Source organism: Giraffa tippelskirchi, chromosome 9, assembly GCF_054371585.1.
Source record: "Giraffa tippelskirchi isolate mGirTip1 chromosome 9, T2T-mGirTip1v1.2.pri, whole genome shotgun sequence".
Taxonomy (NCBI): domain Eukaryota; kingdom Metazoa; phylum Chordata; class Mammalia; order Artiodactyla; family Giraffidae; genus Giraffa; species Giraffa tippelskirchi.
In genome coordinates, this window is record NC_137283.1 from 1,941,620 (window position 1) to 1,964,010 (window position 22,391).

At 41.2% G+C, this 22,391-nt stretch overlaps 1 protein-coding gene across 23 annotated transcripts in view; it reads right to left on the reverse strand.

The window, feature by feature from the left end:
- The window catches only part of SLC4A7 (solute carrier family 4 member 7), a 114,797-nt gene that overhangs the window by 67,332 nt on the left and 25,074 nt on the right, over nucleotides 1–22,391 (reverse strand). For 11 of the 23 annotated variants that reach the window (XR_014065241.1, XR_014065238.1, XR_014065240.1 and 8 more), the window contains exons 2-3: nucleotides 9,394–9,475; nucleotides 1,444–1,590 (exon numbers count right to left, since the gene is read on the reverse strand). Coding sequence is in view for 16 of the 23 variants with exons in the window: in XM_081529511.1 (XP_081385637.1) it covers nucleotides 1,444–1,590; nucleotides 9,394–9,475 (229 nt within the window). In the remaining 7 variants the exon portion in view is untranslated. Of the gene's footprint in view, nucleotides 1–1,443; nucleotides 1,591–9,393; nucleotides 9,476–17,274; nucleotides 17,278–17,409; nucleotides 17,494–18,325; nucleotides 18,450–22,391 lie in introns of those variants that run through there. The other 12 variants (XR_014065237.1, XM_081529509.1, XM_081529507.1 and 9 more) reach the window with 5 other exon arrangements.

The window sequence follows — 22,391 nt, forward strand, 5'->3', positions numbered from 1 at the left end:
CTCAGTCACATCTGACTCTTTGCCACCCCAAGGACTATATGGACCCTACCACGCTCCTCTGTTCACCGGATTCTCCAGATGATAATATTGGAGTGGGTTGCCAGTTCTTTCTCCAGGGGGATGTTCTGACCCAGGGATTGAATCCATGTCTCCTGCTTGGCAGGCAGATTCTCTACCACTGAGCCACCTGGGAAGCCCAGCAAGTTACTTCTCAACTACCAAGAGCATCAGAGTCCACTAGTGATCCTTTCTAAAATGAGCATCACTTTCCCTTTGTGAAGTTTATCTTTTTTGGCTATTCGACCACTTAATATGGATAGAGTTTATCTCTTAGGGCTGGTGAAGATTTCCAACATGTAGCCTCTCTAAGTTGAGGTTTCTCCATCTACACAATGAAAACAATAACACCAATCTTTAGTTTTTTTAAATGGTAAGAAGATTAAATCAAAGGGCATATGTCAAGGGCTTTGTGGAATACTTCACAGAAATGGCAGTTAGTATTTCACTAGGCCATCAGTAGTTCCCTTCTTTCAATTGTGACATAAGCTGTATAACACACAGTAATTCTTTCACTTTTCAACAAAACTTTTTTTTAGCACAGCACACAAGTGCCTACGGGGTGCAGCTCACTTGGCTCCTGAGAGCACACACACAGGACCTGTGGTGTAGACAGCCACAAGGGCCACGACGTCCTAAAAAACCAGTGATGCCCTGGATGTCAGCTGAGTGCGTGTCTAAGGTCCTGCTCAAGCTGCACAGCTGTTCTTTGTGGTTCTCGCCTTTCCAGCTCTCAGGGCTGCTTCAACAACTAGCAATCGCTGTTATCAGGTATTATCAACCTTCTTTCCTCTACTATATGCCTTTTCTCCTTTCTAAGATTCCCAACATTTACTGTGTCTGCTGGCGCTTCTTCATCGCTCTGCTCTCAAACAAAAAGTCTGTCTTTCTAAAGACAATACCATCTAATCACAGCACTCTTTTTGCACAGAAAACCAAGTAATCCAGCCTAAGGGATAAAATCTTCTGGTCAAAAAATGTACTTAAAAATGAAAACAATTTCAATCTCTTCCAGGAGGCTAAGGATTCCAGATACTTTTTCCTTGCATACGTAAATAACGAAACATATAATAGAGAAAAGGGAATAGAAACCCTCCTAAATTGAATTTGAAGTACCAAGACTCAACAGTTACAGCTCCAAGGCTAGAATACAATAAAGAAACCAAAATCCCTTACTTTTTTCACCCATCTCAAGTAGATCTTAAGCTATAAACTAAGCATTTTTCTTAAAGAAAAAAATATTCTTACTTCAATTACTATTCCTCAATGAATATAATATCTAAATTATTATAGAAATATGATTTTTAAAAGGAAATGTTTAGTTAAAAATTAAATTTCCAGCAAAGAACCTTAAAGTGTGAGTGGAGAACTTCCCACGTCTCTTACCGTAAGAAGGAGACTCCCGTCCATCCTCTCTGTCCGAGTCCTTGTCTTTTCTCCTCCGGTGGTGATGTTTGTGTCCGCGATGCCTGTGACGCCGGCGACTCTCTTTACTAAACGGGACGTGAACACCGATGTACACAGCTCGATGGCCTGGTAAGACGTCCAGAAACGTGACTAGCAGCCCTCATTTTACATTCACCGTGCTTTTTACACATTGAAGGTTTGTGGCCACCTTGCATTGAGCCAACCTATCGGCACCACCTTCCCAGCAGCGTTTGCTCACTTTCTCTCTCTGCGTCATGCTTGGGTCGTAACTCTGGCAACGGTTCAAACTTTTCCACCAGTATTACAGTCATCATGGTGATCCAGGGTCGGTGATGTTTGCTGTGGTTATTGCGATTGTCTGCGGGCACCACACACCATGCCCATATGAGATGGCCACCTTACTTGATAAATGTGTGTGTTCTGAAGGCTCCATGGACTGGCCATTCCCCCACCTCTCCCCTTCTCCTGCGGCCTCCCTGTTCCCTGAGACACAGCAATGCTGAAAACAGGCCAACTAATACCCTTACAACAGCCTCTAAGTAGTCAAGTGAAAGGAAGAGTCACATGTCTCTTACTTTAAATCCGAAGTTATAAATAATTAAGCTTAGTAAGGAAGGCATGTCGAAAACCAAGAGAGGCCTAAAGCCAGGCTTCTTGTGGCAAACAGCCAAGAAGTGGATGCAAAAGAAAGTTCTCGAAGGAAATTAAAACTGCTAGTCTAGTGAACACACAAATGATAAGAAACTGAAATGACCTTATTGTTGATATGGAGAAAGTTTTAGTGGTCTGGATAGAAGGTAGATGAAACAGCCTTCTATTGGAAGAAGATGCCATCTGGGACTTCCACAGCTAGAGAGGAGTCAGTACTTGGTCTCAGCGCTCCAGAGGGCTGGCTGACTCTCTGATGCGGCTGGTGACATGAAGCTGAAACCAGCGCTCTTTTACCATCGGAAAGCCTAGGGACCTTAAGAATTAAGCTTTTTCCTTTATTTATTTTATTTAACTCTAGTTGATTTACAATATTATGTTCGTTTCAGCTGTATAGCTTGAGATCCTTTTCCATTATAGGTTTTACAAAGCCTGTATGCAGCTCGATGGCCTGGTAAGATGTTCAGTAATGTTACTAGCAGCCCTCATTTTACAGTCACCATGCTTTTTACAAATTCAAGTTGTTTACTGAACATTTTAAGCCCACTGTTGAGACCTACTGCCCGGAAAAAAATTACTTTCAACATATGACTGTTCATTCGCAAGACATCTGGACACCCAAGAGCTCTGGTGAAGACGGACAAAGAGGTTAATGATGTTTTCATGCCTGGTAACACAACATCCATTCTGCAGCTCATGAATCAAGGAGTCACTTCAACTTTCCAGTCTTATTATTTAAGAAATATAGTTTGTAAGGCTACAGCTGCCATAGGTAGTGATTTATCCAATGGATCTGGGCAAAATCAACTGAAAACCTTCTGGAAAGGATTCACCATTCTAGCTGCCATGAGGAACATTCAAGATTCACGGGAAGAGGTCAATACATCAACATTAACAGAAGAGTTTGAAAGAAGTCGATTCCAACCCTCTTGGATGACTTTGAGGGGCTCAAGACTTCAGTGGAGGAAGTCACTGCAGATGCAGTGGGAACAGCAAAAGAGCTAGAGTTAGAAGTGGAGCCTGAAGGTGGGACTGAATCACTGCATCTCCTGATAAAATCTGAATGGATGAGGACCTGCTTCTTACCGATGAGCAAAATAAGTGGTTTCCTTGGATGAAATCTACTCCAGTGAAGCTGCTGCGAAGCTTGTTGAAATGACAACAGAGGAATTAGAAGACTCTATCAACTTATTTGATAAAAGTGAAAGGGTTTGAAAGGACTGACTCTAATTTTGAAAGACATTCTACCGTGGGTCAGATGCTATCACAGTGTTGCAGGGTACAGAGAAATCATTTATGAATAATCAAGGTGGCAGATTTTATTATTGTCTTAGTTTAAGAAATTCATCCCAACCTTTAGCAACCACCACCCTGATCAGCCAGCAGCCACCAACATCAAGTCCAAACCCTCTGCCAACAAAAAGATTATGACACGTTGAAGGTTTAAAGGATGGTTAGCATTTTTTAGCAATAAAGTATTTTTTTAGTTAAGGCACGTACTTTGTTTTTTAGACATAATGTTATTGCACATTTAATAGACTATGATATAGCATGAACATAACCTTTATATGCACTGGGAAACCAAAAAAATTACTGTGACTCACTTTGTTGCAGTGGTCTGGAACCAAACCTACAATATCTTCAAGTATTGCCAGTATTAGGTTTCCAAAAAGGAAAAAAGGAGATATAAACAAAAGAATACCAAATTCTACTTTGATAAAAAAGCATTACATATAAGTTCACGTAACTAACAATGCTGGTCTCCTGTTACTTCTCTTATTTTACAGAGCGCTACATAGAATGTGACATCAAAGGCTAATGCCATTGACTGATAAGTAGATAGATATACATAAAAGTATACTAGATATTCTGTATTCATGTGAAAGTTTGAAAAGCAATTTTGAGAAAGAACTTGGCCCACCTGAAATCATACTAGGTAGACATCAATGTTTTCCATCTACATTTACAGTCAACCCTACTTAGTAGAGGCCCTTAAGATATATGTTTTAATAATGATTATTCACAAATGGATAGTTGTAAATATTTATTAACTTTTGAAAATCTCAAATTAGTAAGGCCCAAATTAATGAGAGATACATTAAGTGTAAACAATCCAAATACTCTAATTAAAGGGTGGAAATTGTCAGACTGGATTAAAAAGCAATAAAATAAGGTTATAATATACTTTTAGAAAAGAAAAAGCTACTTCTGATGTTGCATTATCCTAGTTTTGTATTCGGACCAAAAACCAGTTATGAACAACAAGGTCCTATATATCACAAGGAACACAATATCCTGTCACAAACCATAATTCAACAGCATATACATTAAAGAAGAATGCATTAATGTGTATAACTGAGTCACTCTGCTGTACAGCAGAGATTGGCACAACCCTGAGAATCAACTATGTACTTCAATTAAAAAATTAAATTTAAAAAAGTGATGAAAGGCAGTCCCTGCTCTCTGCCCACTAAATGAAACTGAATCAGGCCAGGGGACAGCTGACAGCACTGTATCCAACACTGAGAAGCAGAAACTTGATTTCCCAAATTGTTTAACTGCGGTTCCTGTGTAAGTTGTGATGGGGGAAGGGGATGCAGACCGCAAGTGTAACTCATCTGCAGCTGTGCAAAACCCATCTGGCAGGGAGCTGCTTTCTCTATGAACCACATAAAATAGTTAATGTAGAAATAGAAACTGTCCAGGGCATTCTTTTTCTAATACATTCTGTAAGATGGACAGAAAAAAAGCACAAGAAACTCAAGATCTTTATTTTCTGACAAGATTTGAAAGTAATCAATTCTCATGATTCATGGATTCTGCATTTGTAAAATGCCTATCCACTAAAATTTATTTGTAATCCCAAAATCAATACTCATGGTGATTTCTCAGTCATTTACAAATATGCACAGAGTAAAAAGAATTTGAGTTGCCTGACACACATGTTCAATTATTATAAAAAATTTTATCAGAAAAATCCCAAAGGAAAGCATACAAGTATAAAGATTGCATAATGACAGATGGTAACTAGAATGATCATGGTGATCAATTTGCAACGAATCAGTTCAGTTCAGTCACTCAGTCGTGTCCGACTCTGTGACCCCATAGACTGCAGCATGCCAGGCTTCCCTGTCCATCACCAACTCCCAGAGCTTACTCAAACTCATGTCCATCAAGTCGGTGATGCTATTCAACCATCTCATCCTCTGGCGTCCCCTTCTCCTCCTGCCTTCAATCTTTCCCAGTACCAGGGTCTTTTTCAATGAGTCAGTTCTTTGCATCAGGTGGCCAAAGTAGTGGAGTTTCACCTTCAGTACCAGTCCTTCCAATGAATATTCAGGGCTGATTTCCTTTAGGTTTGACTGGTTGGATCTCCTTGCAGTCCAAGGGACTCTCAAGAGTCTTCTCCAACACCACAGCTCAAAAGCATCAATTCTTCGGCACTCAGCTTTCTTTATAGTCCAACTCTCACATCCATACATGACTACTGGAAAAACCATCGCTTTGACTAGATGGACCTTTCTTGGCAAAGTAATGTCTCTGCTTTTCAATATGCTATCTAGGTTGGTCATAACTTTCTTTCCAAGGAGTAAGCGTCTTTTAATTTCATGGCTGCAATCACTATCTGCAGTGATTTTGGAGCCCAAAAACATCAAGTCTAGCACTGTCTCCATTATTTTCCCATCTGTTTGAAGTGATGGGACTGGATTCCATGATCTTAGTTTTCTGAATTCTGAGCTTTAAGCCAACTTTTTCACTCTCCTCTTTCACTTTCAACAAAAGGCTCTTTAGTTCTTCTTCACTTTCTGCCATAAGGGTGGTGACATCTGCATATCTGAGGTTATTGATATTTCTCCCAGCAATCTGGATTCCAGCTTGTGCTTCATCTAGCCTGGCATTTAGCATGATGTACTCTGCATAGAAGTTAAATAAGCAGGGTGGCAATATACAGCCTTGACGTACTCCTTTCCCAATTTGGAACCAGTCTTTTGTTCCATGTCCAGTTCTAACTGTTGCTTCTTGACCTGCATTCAGATTTCTCAGGAGGCACATGGGTGGTGGTCTGGTATTCCCATCTCTTGAAGAATTTTCCATAGCTTGTTGTGATCCACACAGTCAAAGGCTTTGGCATAGTCAATAAAGCAGAAGTAGATGTTTTTCTGGAACTCTCTTGCTTTTTCAGTGATCCAGCGGGATGTTGGCAATTTGATCTCTGGTTCCTCTGCCTTTTCTAAAACCAGCTTGAACATCTGGAAGTTCACAGTTCACGTATTGCTGAAACCTGGCTTGGAGAATTTTGAACATTACTAGCATGTGAGATGAGTGCAATTGTGCGGCAGTTTGAGCATTCTTTGGCATTGCCTTTCTTTGGGATTAGAACGAAAACTGACTTTTTCCAGTCTTGTGACCACTGCTGAGTTTTCCAAATTTGCTGGCATATCGAGTGCAGCACTTTCACAGCATCACCTTTGAGGATTTCAAATAGCTCAACTGGAATTCCATCACCTCCCCTAGCTTTGTTCATAGTGATGCTTCCTAAGGCCCACTTGACTTCACATTCCAGGATGCCTGGCTCTAGGTGAGTGATCACACCATCATGGTTATCTGGATCATGAAGTATTTCTTGTATAGTTCTGTGTATTCTCGCCACCTTTTCTTAATATCTTCTGCTTCTATTAGGTCCATACCATTTCTGTCCTTTATTGTGCCCAGCTTTGCATGAAATATTCCCTTGGTATCTCTAATTTTTTTGAAGCCATATCTAGTCTTTGCCATCCTGTTGTTTTCCTCTATTTCTTTGCACTGATCGCTGAGTTTTGTGATTCTCTGAGTTTGTTTTCTCTCCCTGCTAGTCTTGGGAACTCTGCATTCAGATGGGTGTATCCTCCCTTTCCTCCTCTGCCTTTCGCTCCTCTCCTTTCCGCAGCTCTCTGTGAGGCCTCCGCAGACAGCCATTCTGCCTCTGTGTTTCTTTCCCTTGGGGATGGTCTTGATCACTGCCTCCTGTACAATGTCACGAACCTCTCTCTGTCCATAGTTCTAACCTCTCTCTGTCCATAGTTCTTCAGGCACTCTGTCTACGAGATCTAATCCCTTGAATCTATTTGTCGCTTCCACTGTATAATCGTAAGGGATTTGATTTAGGTCATACCTGAATGGTCTACTGGTTTTCCCTACTTTCTTCAATTTCAGTCTGAAATTGGCAATACATCAGATCACTATGATGTGCACCAGGAACTAACATAGTGTTGTGGGTCAATTAAACTTCAATAAAAGATTAATCAAAAAAAATTATACAGGGTTTCTTTGAGGGATGATGAAAATATTCTGGAAATAAAGGTTTGATGGTTGCACAATACAGTGAATATTCTAAAAAAAAAAAAAACACTTTTAAATGGTGAATTTTACATTATGTTGAATTATACTGCAATTAAGAAAAATGAAATAAAAAAGCATAAAACTCAGTGATCTTAGAGTTTATTTTAGTGAAACTATTTTCTTCTGAACACCGTCCAAAAGTGGAAATTAGAGGATCACTGTGCAGTGTGAGTTACAAAGTTGTTACTCCAATTAGTTCTGATGGGTTTTGGCACACAAGGCCCTACACACCAAGATAAAAATGAATTCTGAGTTTGACATTTAGAAAGCCTAGATAAAATAAGTAACAATATGCTAGAATCCAGACACTGGGAGATGCAGCCTTATTGTTTTTCCTGCTTTTATTGTTTCCTTTCGTGTTCCCCATCACAACTTGATTTCATGAAAGCCCTATTCAGTGAGACTCTGAGATAAACTTACTCTCTCCCTCATACTTTATGGTGAAATTTACAGATGTACAAAGGACAAAGAGCGAAAGGCCTGGGTAACCAAAGGAAGCCAAGGACCACAGTCCAGTGGCTTTCTTCACGCTCTGGGTCACACCCGTATGAGGGATAACGGCAAAGTGACGGATGACTGTACACCTGAACTAACAAAGTCATTGCTGGAGATGTTAACCTCTCCAGCGCCTACAGTAAACAGAATCAAGCTTCTAGGTGAATGAAATTCTCTGCAGAAGCCCTCATGAGCCTAAACTCTTAAAGTCAATTTTGAAAGACGGGTTTTTCCCATCTCAGGAAGTAAATGTGCAGAACACTTATCTGGGTCTCTTTCCAACTCTTTTTGTAAAGCAATGGCCCCATTCAGCTGAAGACTTTAACCTAAAAATGTAGGTCTCAACATATGAATGAAATGATTATAATTTTTTTTTTTTAAAAAATGTTGGTCTCAAAGAGACCCCAAAATAAATCTATCAAAATTTACGATCTACATAAATACCTATGATCACCACTGTAGCAAGTGTCCAGGGTTAACATCACCAACAGTAAGGTATGTTGGTATCACCTGTCCACAGGTGAGAGAGGCCATCACCTGCGCTGCGCTGCCCACATACCCATGATCTGTGCTACGAGATTACAACGTCACAGTATGACACCACACCAACCCACATTCTGGGATGTTCTACTAGTAACTATCACTCTTCCAAAGTGTCAAGGTTACAAAAAACGGGGAAATTTCTTCATTTTCATAAACTTATGCTTAACTAAAATGTTAACATCAGAAAAAGCTGTACATACAGGGGACACCATGTACTACCCTTGCAAGTCTTCTGTAACTTTTAAAATTATTTCAGAAGAAAAGAAAGAAAGAAAAAAGAAACCATTTGTCAGGACTTCTTCTTGCTCAGGGAAAACAGACTGGCAAATAACTGATTTGCTACATAATTCTATGCTGAGGTTTTTATAAGTATTTTAAAAGGCTGATTAACAGACCTATAAAATAAACATTTAGATGATACCAGTGATAACTGTGGCTTATTATTCTGGCACATTATGTTTTGCTCTTAATTCAAGTTACCCAGGTTGTTTGAAAAAAAATTAAAGAATTGACTGATTTTATAATTGTGGCATTCAATTTCCAAGGTAAGTAATGGTGACCATTAGTAAAATTTGAAAACCATTCTGATTTTTATGTTTCAAGGCATGTTCTATTTGTAGATACGGGTAGTGGTTGCATGGGTTTTTGCAATATATTCTTCTTTACACAATCTTTAGAAAAATTAAACTATGCTTAGAAAAGTGTTGAACACTCTTGTAAATGAATGCTCTACAATAACAACAACAACGGTTTCAACAAATAATAAGTAAAACTTAAAGGACACTAACAAACATTCATTAGTAATTTATTCTGCTGAACAAAAGTTATTTTAAACAAACTTACTCTCTAGTTCTTCTTTTTCAAACTTGGTGTTCACAGTTGAGCTGGTTTTGCCAAGATCCACAACAGCTTCTTCATCGGGACCCTAAAAAGAAATTATTCTCATTCATTCATGAAATCAGTATACACTGAGGACCTACCACGAGGTGTGTTATCTGAGGCAGCCAAAAATATGTAACAGAGGGCCTTCCTGTCAAAGAACTGAATTCATATTATGGCTAACTATATTGTTTTAAAAGTATGTGTATAGGCTTTTTTTTTTAATCCACAGAAGATCATTTAAAGTCTCATGGAAAGAACTGAAATGACAAAGATTTTCTGGACTTCCACGGAAATTACTAAGTAACTGGCACACACATTCACTTCAGTGGAACAACTCTCAAAAATGAGAAGTTAATTAGAAATTATAGAGAATCGGGATTGAGGGAAACCCTTAGATATCATTATAGAACACTTTTTGGGTTTTTTTGCTTTTAGGTATTCTAAATAGAAAGAAACCCACTTAACTCACCTATATTAGATATTGGATACTGGATTATGGCTAAATGTACAATGGTCAAAAATAAGTCCACAGACTTACAATGTATCACTTTCAATCGTAAATTACCAAGAACCAAAGTTATAAGAACTTTTTATTTGTCTACAAAGGAAAAGCCACCTCAAAATTTATCTCTAAGGACAGTCCACCTTCGAGTTGTGAACAGTTTTGTTCCACTCTTCTGCTCAACAAAAAGACTAACCGTATTTACTGTAATACATTACACAGACTATTTTTAAAAGAAAATTTTAGCTTTAACATCGCTTCTCAACTTGTAACTTAACTTTCAAAGGAACATGATAGAATACTCATAAACTACTTATCATGAACTCAGTATGTGCAAGATTCTGCGCCGCTGGCTGAGACAGACAGCAGAAGCCGCTTCCCCCCAAACGTATTACGTGAGCTCGTAAGCCCCCCAGACCTCCCCGGCACAGCTCCCGTGAGGGGCCACAGTGCACCCACACTTGTGGGCAAGGGCGACACGGGGACACCAGCCGTCATTCCAGCACCTCAGGGAGATCTGCTCAACCTTAGGTAGCAGGGACCAGAGAGCAGAGTGCAAGGAGCAGCGACGGGGGACAAGGACCCTCCTGGGCTCAACGAACCGGGGTCTGGGGGACACGACAGAGGGTGGCACTCCAGGTTTTGAAAAGACAGACAGAGAGTCTGAGGAAGAGCTGACTGATGCCCTAAAGGCCTGTCTGAACTTCGGGCGTGACCTGGATCCCTGCACCGAGCACGCACGTGTGGCGCACACAGGCATGCAGACCACGGAGCCTGAGTCAGCACAGCTCACACTGCAGGGCTCCCGTCCCGCAGCCTCTGCCGGAGGACCAAGGCAAGAGTCGAATGCAAGAAAAGGACGTCCAGAAAGAGGCCAAAAAGCCAGAGAGGAGCAGACAGGAGCCGGGCGTGACGACCTAACCGGCCATTCAGAGGGGGATGGGCACCAGGAAAGGGACGATGCTTCTGTTCAGACAAAACTAGAGCGCCACACTCCTCCCGGGCTGCCCCGGTAGCTCAGCTGGTGAAGAATCCGCCAGCAATGCAGGAGACCCCAGTTCGATTCCCGAGTGCGGAAGAGCAGCTGGAGAGGGGATAGGCTACCCTCTCTAGTATTCTTGGGCTTTCCTGTGGCTCAGATGGTAAAGAATCTGCCTGCAATGCGGCCGACCTGGGTGCGATCTCTGGGTCAGGGAGATCCCCTGGAGGAGGGCATGGCACCCCACTCCAGTACTCTGGCCTGGAGGATCCCATGGACAGAGGAGCCTGGCGGGGCTACAGTCCATGGAGTCGCAGAGTCCGACCAGACTGAGTGACGAAGCCCAGCACAGCCCACACCCCCCAAAGCAGGAGGGTTGGTAAAAAAGCTTTCGAGAAGGAGATGAGTAATCTGTTCTTAAGCTTTGAACGATAACTTTGTAGGCAAGAGAGGCAAATGAATACAACAGAACTGAATAAGAATAAAATAATATTAATTACAACCCTGTTAGTATTCCACTATCAATTTCCCAGAAGAAAGTTATTTAACCCGTCAGATTATATTTTTCTTATATTTTTCAAGTTTCGCAGGAAGACCAGCTCCCAACCGTCCCCATGGCCCTTGTGGCTGTTAAACTGCCCTGCACTCCTCTCCACTTAGAACAACAGACTAGAAAGACACATCACACAGTCAGCTTCTCATCACTTTCTGTGTCCAAGCATCACCTGAAGGATCAGTGTGTTTCAGAAAGGACCAAAATTAGAGTTTGCTTGGATAAAATAATCTTTCAAGGTCTCCTCCAACTCTTGACCTTAAAATATCTTACTTTGGGGTATAGCTTTTTTTTCAGTGCATACAAAGTAAATTCATACACAATTATTTCCTGGCTATCTAAATTCTCAGAGTCCTAATTCTCATATCTTAAAACTCAGGAACTGAATCAATTTGATTAAATTTTCAAATAAATTTCCTGCTATCCAAACCCTCACTATTTGTTACTCAAAACTCAGAAACAGACACAGTATATTAGGAAAACGCAGATCTCAATATCCAAACTTAATTTCTGAAGGGAGGCTAGATATCCAAACTGCAGAATCAAACAAACCTGGATATCAAGAGGTATATGACTCTAAAGGACTGGGATTCAATTCAATACATGAAACTCGTAAGTTCAATGACTTGCTAAGCATTTATATAGAGAGAATTGGAGGGCAGGCCATGTAGACCATGATACATTTTCACGTAATGAACTAAGAAAAAGGACAGCTGTACGTGTGATTAAACTAACTTACAGCAATCACACTCCTCTAGAAATGAGCAGAAGCTAAAGCAGGAAACACATACAGGAATGAAGAACTAATAAATCATCCATCCGTTAAGCACGTCACAGTCATGAAACCTTCAAGTTCCCTCCAATGAGTTCATGTTATTTAGTCACTAAGCATGCAGGGAGATAGAAAAAAAAAAGCCACCTCTATTCTTAAACAAGACACAAGTTGTATGAGCCAAGAGGTAACAAACACTCTGTATTCTAAAAGGGATTAACTGCTCCCATTCCAAACTTCCATTTCACAAGAACAACTGCCAAGGAAGCAAAACAATGCACTTTTTCTCTCATCCCTAACAACAATAATAACCTCTTATTTCTATCAAAGATGCATTTACATGTTTAGAGATACTACTAATAACAAGCTAGCACAAAAACAGCTGAGGTTGGGCAAGCTCACAGTATTTATTTATTTAAAATACACATATTCTTGGACCTCTAAACATCTATCATGGAAAAATACTGCCACGTGTGAAAAAAGAGGCATGTAACTAAGAGGACGTCTGAAAACTCACCTTCTCGTGGTTCACCCACTTTGCTTTCCTTAGACTCTGTGAAGCCTTGAGTAAGCAACTGAAAGCCAAGTGAGAATATTATTTTATTGTTCATACTTGGGTTTTCAGTGAGAATGCTTTCACAGGTAACTTGTGAAACAAACTAAAGTTAAAATTTTTGAGGTCTGGAAAAATTACAACACTTAACACTGTTAAAAAAAAAAAAAAAAGCAGGGGCAGGGTATCTGTATTTCTCCCTTCCCTTAAAAACATTATCTACTTTCCAACAACTGTGAAACCTAAGTCAGAAAGGCAGTTTGTTATAAAGGCAAACATTAAGTAGGCACGCACACTGCCTATCTCAACACAGTACATACAAGTACCTGAACAAAGCACGCAGGCTCCAGGGACTAACGTGGTCCAGGGGCTAAGGCCGCGCCCTAGCACGGCGGGCCCCAGCTCAATCCCTGCTCGGGGAACTGGAGCTCACACGCCACGAAAATGCCCCGCGCGCCGCAGCGAGCATCAAGGATCCCACAGCCACAGCTGGGACCCGGTGCTGCCAGACCAATCAATCAAGAAAACCGCTTAAAAAATGCAGGGTGCACATGGCTGTATCTTAAAAACCCCTTAGAATGAAGTCACTCATATTTCAAGGTGGAAATGCATTTCTGAAACAAATACACTGCATTTTAAATTCTATCATCTTAGGAAAATGCGTTAAGCCACATTTCTAAACACAGATTAAGTTACTATACCATATGAAGTACAATTTTATTTTGCTCCTTTTAAAAATATATACAAAAAATGCATGTAAATGTTAAACAGCTGAAAGGTTAAACATGAAACCGCTGACACTGTCACACGGAAGGCTGGGGAAGCAGAAACAGACAATCGGATAGTGTGCACTTTTCCGTTACAATAAACATGTAATTTTGGTAATTTTTAAAAAGAATAAATTCAAGTTTCAATTTAACATGTCAGTTACTTTCAAATCTGCATCTAGAAAAAGAACTCCTCTTCATTTTTTAACTTCAAGAACATAGTGGAAAGCTAAAAATAGAAAAAGCCAAGAGCCACCTCGACATCAAAATGTTTTCATTCTTAACCTCAGAGGAGTAAGCCACACAAGCCAGTCCTTATAAAGCCTGCCTAGAATGAAACAAATCCAAGGCACTGGGAAAACTAAAATGAGGAATAAAAAAGGCACCCTTAGTAAGTGTATCAATGCAAGCTTGTCTGACTGTAATCTTCAGAAAATTATTCTGCCTTGGTTTCGAGTTTTTATTTATAAAATAAGGTAATTATTCAGAATATATCTGCTTTGTAACATAGAAGAAAGCAGCTTTAAGAATGATCCGCATAAGATCACACAGAAAGTTTAAATTCTCTGCATATGAAATGACATATGTACAAGGCTACTTCCTGCAGCTTGTAAGTGGAAACCACCCCCAGGGTCCCTTAAAAGAGGCATGGCAGCGCGCTCACCGGAATACCGAGCTTCTGAAAACTGCAGACGCCGTGTGCTGACGTGAGAGACATGTAAGGCCTGTTACACAGGGAAGCTCACAAGGCGGAGAGCTGCATGCACAGCGTCCCAGAACACTGTCTGCGCAGGGAGGCCCCGGGGGAGGGGCACCTGAACACACACGGGGAACAGAGAGGACAGACAGGCACACAGCGAAACTGGCTCCCTCCGGCGCCAAGAGCAGACTTCTGAATTCACGGGGGTGTCTGTTTTTCATGGCTTTGATTTATTTTAGCCACGTGAATACAGAGGCAGACTGAAATAGGCAGTCTTTTGAAAGCCAGGCCACGCATGCGCCTTGTCCTCATCCACGAGTGTCACCCACCCCAGAAGGAGCCGTGAGGCGAGGCGCCCTGCAAACACGCCAAGCACAGGGCACGGAGGCGCCCTGCAAACGCGCCAAGCACAGGGCACGGAGGCGCCCTGCAAACGCGCCAAGCACAGGGCACGGAGGCGCCCTGCAAATGTGCCAAGCACAGGGCACGGAGGCGCCCTGCGAGCGCGCCAAGCACAGGGCACGGCCACGGGAGAGCCCCACTTCACCGAATCAAAGTAAGGAGGCCAAAAATGCCTTCTCACTGGCCCCACAGCTTTAACACTAGACTAATTAGCAAAGCCTTAACACTACAGAAACAAGTATCTATTAATTTCCTCACTAAAACTGATGTGAACATTCAGCATATATCCTGAAATAGTACTATGATCGTCTAGGAGAATTATTCATAGAAAATACGTTCCTGAACACCTAGGATGAAATGCCAAGAGAAGACAACTAACTCTCACGAGGATCTAGAACTGTATTACTTTAGGAAATTTTCAGAATTTATGCTATCTTATAAATTCAGACACACCGAGAGGGCTTGTTAAAATTCAGCGTCCTGGGCCCAGTGTTGGAGATGCTGACCCAGTGGTTTAGGCGGAGCCCCATCATTCATCCATGTTTTCCCGTCTGCCCACCACATCCCTGGTCACGTTACAGACTTCAGCCTCATGTACTTAAATCGTCCTGCAACAGAGGCTGCTTCCTGCCCTCAACCACTTTAGGAGACCTTATAGGGACCACTCTCACTTCATTCACACTGTTTTCATCCTTCAGAAAATGAAACATACATTTCAATTCATAAGAAAACACTGAAGTTACCATATACTCTCACTGTATTACAAGCAACTCTAAATCTGTGAAGTAGTGCTCTAAAGGCTGATTTGTATGTCAGAATATTTTCCCAGGATTCCTACAGCAATCTATCGAAGTGTATATAAATAGTAATGTCCTACAAAACTTAAGTGTCTTCCAAATATTTCCAAACTCATCCCATCCATCACCAAGAGGTGAACTTAATATTTAAAAATCTTTAAATTTATTGGCAGAAACCTTAAGACTAGGCAAATAATCTTTCTTAATCTAAAGGGGAGAAATCATCAATGATTACTATTTCACAAAATAAAAAGCCAAAGAATGATATTCATAGTTTCTCAAGAATTCACTTGGCATTTTTGATTAATACACTACTCTAAAATAAGTGGAAGAGGAGTAAAAGGCATATGGAAAGTTAAAGCAATTTAAAATGGCAAATTTTAAACTCAGGCAATCACATGATTCCCACAGAAAAAATTTTAAAGCCCTGAAAAAAATGCTTTGTCAACAGACAGAGGAGGAAGTGAATAGATTCAGACACTGGAACAAAGCTTCCAAATTTTTACTTCAAACACATACCATGATGAACACTAAAGACAATCAGAGCTTTACGAAAAGTTACAAAGGAAAAAAGTGAAGAGCTCAAAGAATGTAAGAGCAACAGAACTCCAAGAGGTGTGAGGCATAAAAGTCGGCAAGTGACCGCCTCTGATAATCAAGAAGCTTCTCAGCAGACACTTTGCTGTCACAAGCTTCACTACAGACCGCAGGAGTCACGGACAGACGCAAAGCCTCCTCAGGGTCTATCTGACATTATAAATCACAAACACTATGGCACAGTTGCTATGAGGAGATACTTATTCCAGTTCTAATTCAGCACACACGCCAAAAACACACAGAAACCACTTACTTTAGGCTAGCAAGTATATATGCGTGCTAAGTCGCTCAGTCATGTCTGACTCTTTGCAACCCCATGGACTGTAGCCCGTCAGGCTCCTCCGTCCACGGGATTCTCCAGGCAAGAATACTGGAGTGGGTTGCCATGCCCTCCTCCAGGGGATCTTCCTGACCCAGGGATCGAACCCTCGTCTCTTAGGTCTCCTGCGTTGGCAGGTGGGTTCTTCACCACTAGTGCCACCTGGGGATCCCACTGAGTATACAACAAATTAACAGAAACGAGAATAATAAAATCGAATTCTGAAATGGGCTTTTAAAAAAAACTATCTCAACTTCATCAATAATTAAGATGTACAGAAAACAAGGAGGAAGAAAAATACACACACGAAGATCCAGCAGAAGCTGGACGGCGGCAGCTCTAGCAGGTATTCCGTCAAGATTCCCCACTTTCAGTCAGCCGGGGGTTACCGTTAGCTGGGCGTTTTTAGAATTTCACTGGATTTTTTGACTGAAAAATCAACAGGGAAGAGCCAGGAAACCCCTCACAAACATGGTCTATTTGCCCACCCTTTCCCTGGTTAGTAACTCTGACCCCCTGGATCTGATGGAAAACATAAAAGAGAAGTCTCATGTCCTCAAATAAAGACTAGCAGTCTGGATTCATCCATTTATTCAAAAAATACCTAGTGAGTGGACACTATGTGCCCAAGCATCATTCCAGATACTGGGGCTACATCAGTGAATCAAAAACTGTAATACAATCAAATTGCCAGCTTATTAATTAATTTACAGCTTAGGGGGGGGGCTCCCCATGATAAGACATCAAGGGGTGAGTGAATTATCTTCTCCATTCCAGGCCTTATACAGGGATGGATGGGGCTTACTTTTCCAGTTCAATTTTCTCGTTTTACACACACACAAAGCTTAAGGGACTTGTGGTTCTTCAGCCAGGAGACAACAGTGCAAGGTCACTATTATACAGGCTGAGAAAACACAGTGCTCCCTTATAGTATTTATTAAAACATGTAATTACATGTTTATGTAACTAGTTGCTTAACTTTTCCAGTCTGAACAATAAGCTCCAAGCAGAAGGGAATCAAGTCTGTTCCACTCACCTCTGTCTGCTCAGCGCCAAGCAGGGCCGGCCCTTGGTTAAACACATTGACTGCTGTGTGATTTCCACAGGACAAGACACGGGGCTAAAAAATTTATATGGGACACACTTAGGGCGTCCTTGTGAGCACAATCAACGGTCAAACATAGAAAGGCACTTAATAGTGTGGAATTTAATCAATCAGTTTACAAACAAAAAAGCCCAGCATTAACTCACTGTAAAATCAAAAGTCAATTTACAAGTAGGAATGCCCAACAAAATCAAACAAAATTAAGCATTGTATCAAACAGATCTGACTATTACCTCTCATAGTTAGGCAACATCCACAATTTGTACTGTCTTGATCAAATGATCAAAAACGAGATTTCAACAAAATGTCAAAGGCATAAAATTAAGGGAAAGGGAATGTTAAAAGGTTATTTAACAATACAGTTGTAAACTTGGCCTGTTTCCTCTTTTGACACCTGAGGGTTGCAACATCCATCGTCGCAACAGCACTAGACGGTCCCGTCCCAGAGTGAGCTCTACGGCCCACAAGGGAAGAGCGTCCACCAAGCACCATCACCAAGCACGCAGAGCCATTTCAGAGCCGTCACACACGGTGGCTCAGCCTCAAAACACGTTTAACCATTAAGACAAAGTAATTTCCTTCCTAATACCTTAGCCACATAAAACCGCTTAAAGCCTCATTCACCAACTAATCAAAAAAATATATTTTAGAGAATATTTAATAAAAATGCTACAACACTGGATTTACTTTTCAGCAGATGACTTGCACAGCCAAAGACACAGAGGATGATGATCACTATTCCAAGCCAGTGCTATGAAGCCTGACATTTCTTCTGGGTTCACTGTTACATTCTGAAAGAGTCAAACTGGTTTGTAAGTAAAACACAAGATCATAAGAAGGTACATACAAGGAACTTCTTCAGGCGAAATCTTTCCATAGCGGTATGTAAACACCTTACTTCTGATAGCGTACTACAGCAAGGCCCTTGCAGAGCCCAGGGGCAGCGAGGACATACCTGATTTAGGTCACTGTGCTTTGCACAAATCAACCCTCTAAGTTGCTTTCATGGTGCAGCCAATCACTGTCCTCTAAGTCACCTAATCTTCCTGCTAATAACTGCAACCCACACAGGGTCAGAGCATAAGAGATCTGCCAGGCAATAAACACATGCGGTTGTAACTGAAAATACCAAGAGGGATGCAGCAACCAGCTTTCAACTTCAACCTTCCTACATTAGTTAAACAGATGGCATACGCTAACGCTATATGGAATGGGCGTATGTGTGCTCATGTGTGTTTTAGAGAATTAATCTTCAACCACACAGTCAGTTAAATCTAACTCTTAATTTCATCTAGTTTTCAGGAAAGATCCAAATATGTTTTCACCTGAAGAGTTTTGCTTCTTCATCGTTCCTGTATGTATACCAACTTATTGTAATCATGTTATTAATAACAGGAATAATAAATCCTATTGTGGATTTAATTATCATTTTACCCCCAGATTAAGTATTCCTAAGGGTAACAGCTAACAGCAGCACCCCTCTGACCTTCAGACTCAAGATCTCTTTCCCATAAAAAATGCTCCCTCTGTAAGCGCTTCATCTGCTGGCGTGGTGCGTCTCACTGCGCTGGGCAAGGAGCCCTCAGCTCAGCGACAGGGGTGGAAGAAGGGGAGGGAGAGAAATAAGAAGCTTAAGAGGCCTCAGGAGGAAAGGAGGAATTAGGTACACGTATATTTTTAACTTCCCAAATTGCAGAACAAAATGTTATTCTTCCTCAAAAGACAGAAGATCCATTTCTGCAATATGTTACCTGCTACAATGCTATCCTGGGCACTACTAAACCAATACTCAAATTAAAAGTCTTAAATCAGGTTGTACAGGTTAAAGAGAAAAGTAAAGTAAGTTATAGTCTACTACTTTCTTGACAAAATAAAGATACAAATTCAACATATAAACTCAGAAATTTTAATCTGGCTAGTCCATTAAAGATTTTACAGTTTTATCTTATAGGAATACTTACATTACTTTTAAACCAATCTGTTGAGCTATAACTGACACATGAAAAGCTTAACATATTTAATAAACACAAGTCAAGGGGTTTGGGAATAAGTATACACTCAGGAAGGGCTTCCCAGCTGGCGCTAGTGGTAAACAGCCTGCCTGCCAATGCAGGAGACCTTTAAAGACGCCGGATCCCTGGGTCGGGAAGAGCCCCTGGAGGAAGGAATGGCAACCCACTCCAGGATTCTTGCCAGGAGAATCCCTTGAACAGCGGAGCCTGGTGGGCTGCAGTCCATAGGATCGCAAAGAGTCAGACACAAGTGAAGCGACTTTGCCCAGCACAGCACACACTCATGAAACCATCAGCACCATCACGGCCACGGACATGACCTGGCACCTCTCACAGTCCCCGCTCACCTCCACACTGTCACTATCATCTGCCAGTGCGGCTGTGCGTGCGTGCGGCAAGAACACTTAACCTGCAAGGTCTACCCTTAAAAATGTCAAGTGTACAATGTGGTGCTGACAGCTGTAAGCACTATGCCGCACATACCACCGACGTGCACTGCCTAACAGACGCTCTGTATCCCGATCATCGCTTTCTCCTGGTCCCTGGCGGCCACCATTCTACTCTGCTTCTGCGGTTTTGACTGTTTCATATTTTCATAAATTTATATTTTCATATATAAGTGAGATCATCAGGATATGTCATTCTGTGTCTGGCTTATTTCACTTGGCAATAAATAGACCTGCATGACCCAAAACAGTCTCACTTATTCCCTCGGTTTCTCTGCCCCATTTCCAACCTTTTCTCCATTTTTATCACACAAATATAAGTATACATGCATGTGTGTGTGTGTGTGTGTGTACACATACGCAGACTTCCCCAGTGGCACAGTGGTAAAGAATCCATCTGCAAAGAAGGAGCTACAGGAGACATGGGTTCGATCCGTGGGTCAGGAAGATCCCTGGAAGAGGAAATGGCAACACACTCCTGTATTCTTGCCTGGAGAATTCCACAGACCGAGGAGGCTGGCAGCTGGCAGTCCACAGGGTCGCAGAGTCGGACACAACTGAAGCGACTTAGCAGCATGTGTGTGTGTATGTGTGTGAGTGTCTGCAATACTCACCAAAACTGGAGCTGCATACAACTCACTGTTATACAACTTGCTGTTTTTTTCCACTTACAAATCCTAAAGATTCTTCTGTATCACTATATGGAAACTAAAATTTTAATATAATTTATTAAATTAACCTGTACATGGTAGAAAATTCAAGTCTTACTGAATTGTTCCCGAACAAGCATTCCTCGCAACCTGCTTACACTCACCAGATATTAACTACCTTGTTTCTGCCTTATAACTGTTCCTAGTAGCTAGAGTTGCCATCATAATTTTAAATAACGTACCATTTGAGACAGTATCTGTTTACCCTACAAAAAACAATTAAGATTTTTTTCACCCATATATATAGCTTTTCCTTTTTTTTTTTTTTAGCTTTTTCACTTACATTCACCCTTCCACATCCTGGTTTCAATTAATTTTTTTTTTAATATCAAGACTGATAATACTTACATTCTATTCTATATTTGTAATGAAGCCTTCTAAGATGTGTCCGTTAGTTAATTCTAAAACTTTAAAGCCTGTGTTAAAAAGCATTCAAAGGCATGCATGCATGCACCACCCGAAAGTCCATGGAGGTCATGCCCTGGTGGCCACCGCTCACCCGCGAGGCCTGGGAGTGGGAGTGGGAAACGCTCCGCGTCCCTCCCCCATGCCCTGGGCAGCAGCCCTGACGGGCCAGCAGTCCCCAAGGCTTCTCGGAGGGCCTGCAGGGCTGAGCGCCGGCCCCTCACTGTCACAGCCCCTCTCTAACTGATGCTCACAGAGGCTTCCTTGCACCCCTTTCATTCCCTGTCCATCACTCTTGCTTCATGGGCTCAGGTTACAAGTAAATTACCTGCAGGGTTTTCCCTGGTGGCTTCGCAGTGAAGAATCTACCTGCAATGCAGGAGACATCAGTTCGATCCTTGGGTCAGGAAGATCCCCTGGAGAAGGAAATGGCAACCTACACCAGTATTCTTGCCTGGGAAATCCCATGAACAGAGGAGTCTGATGGGCTACAGTCCATGGGGTTGAACACAACTTAGCAACTAAACCACCATCACATTGTCTCTGTCTCAGACTCCACTCTTGGGAAAATCCACGCTAACACATACAACAAAAATGTACACATACATGCACCAAAGACGCGTAAAGGAACGTTCACGGCAGCGTTATTCATCCTTAATATGATACTGGGAATGATCCACGTATCCAGAAACAAGCACACCAACAAACAGACTGTGGCATATTCGTATAATGTGATTCCGTGAAGCTGTGAAACTAAACAAAGCACTGCTACAGGCAAGAACAGGGATAAGTTTCACAAACATAATCTGAGAGAAAAAAGCCAAACGTGTAGAGTCATAGATCTCTGGTAAACGTCATACAGCACTTGAAAATATGTGGGTTATTTTCAAATATCTTTTGAAGTTGATTTTTAACATAATAAGAGAACAGATTCTCTACGATTTCAGTACCTTTAGACCATAAAACCTTCGCACTTTGTTTTACATTCCTGGATGTGGTCCACTGTCTCCTGGTTTATAGTCTACGGGAACTTAAACAGAATTTGTAGCCTGCTGTTGTGTGAAAATTGTATAAATCTTAATTTTGGTAAATTGCTTCATAGTGCTTTCCGGGCCTACTATAGCCTTCTGCTTTTCTGTCTATTCACTCTACTAATTTTTGAGAGTTTGATATTGAAACTCTAACTAAAAATCATAATTTATATACTTAAAAAAAATTGTAATATATAATGGAAATATATAATTTTGTTCTATATTTTCTAAATCTATCATCTATCATAATGATGCATTATGATAATTTCATCATTTAAAAAATAAAAAGGAGGAATAAAAAGAACCTGA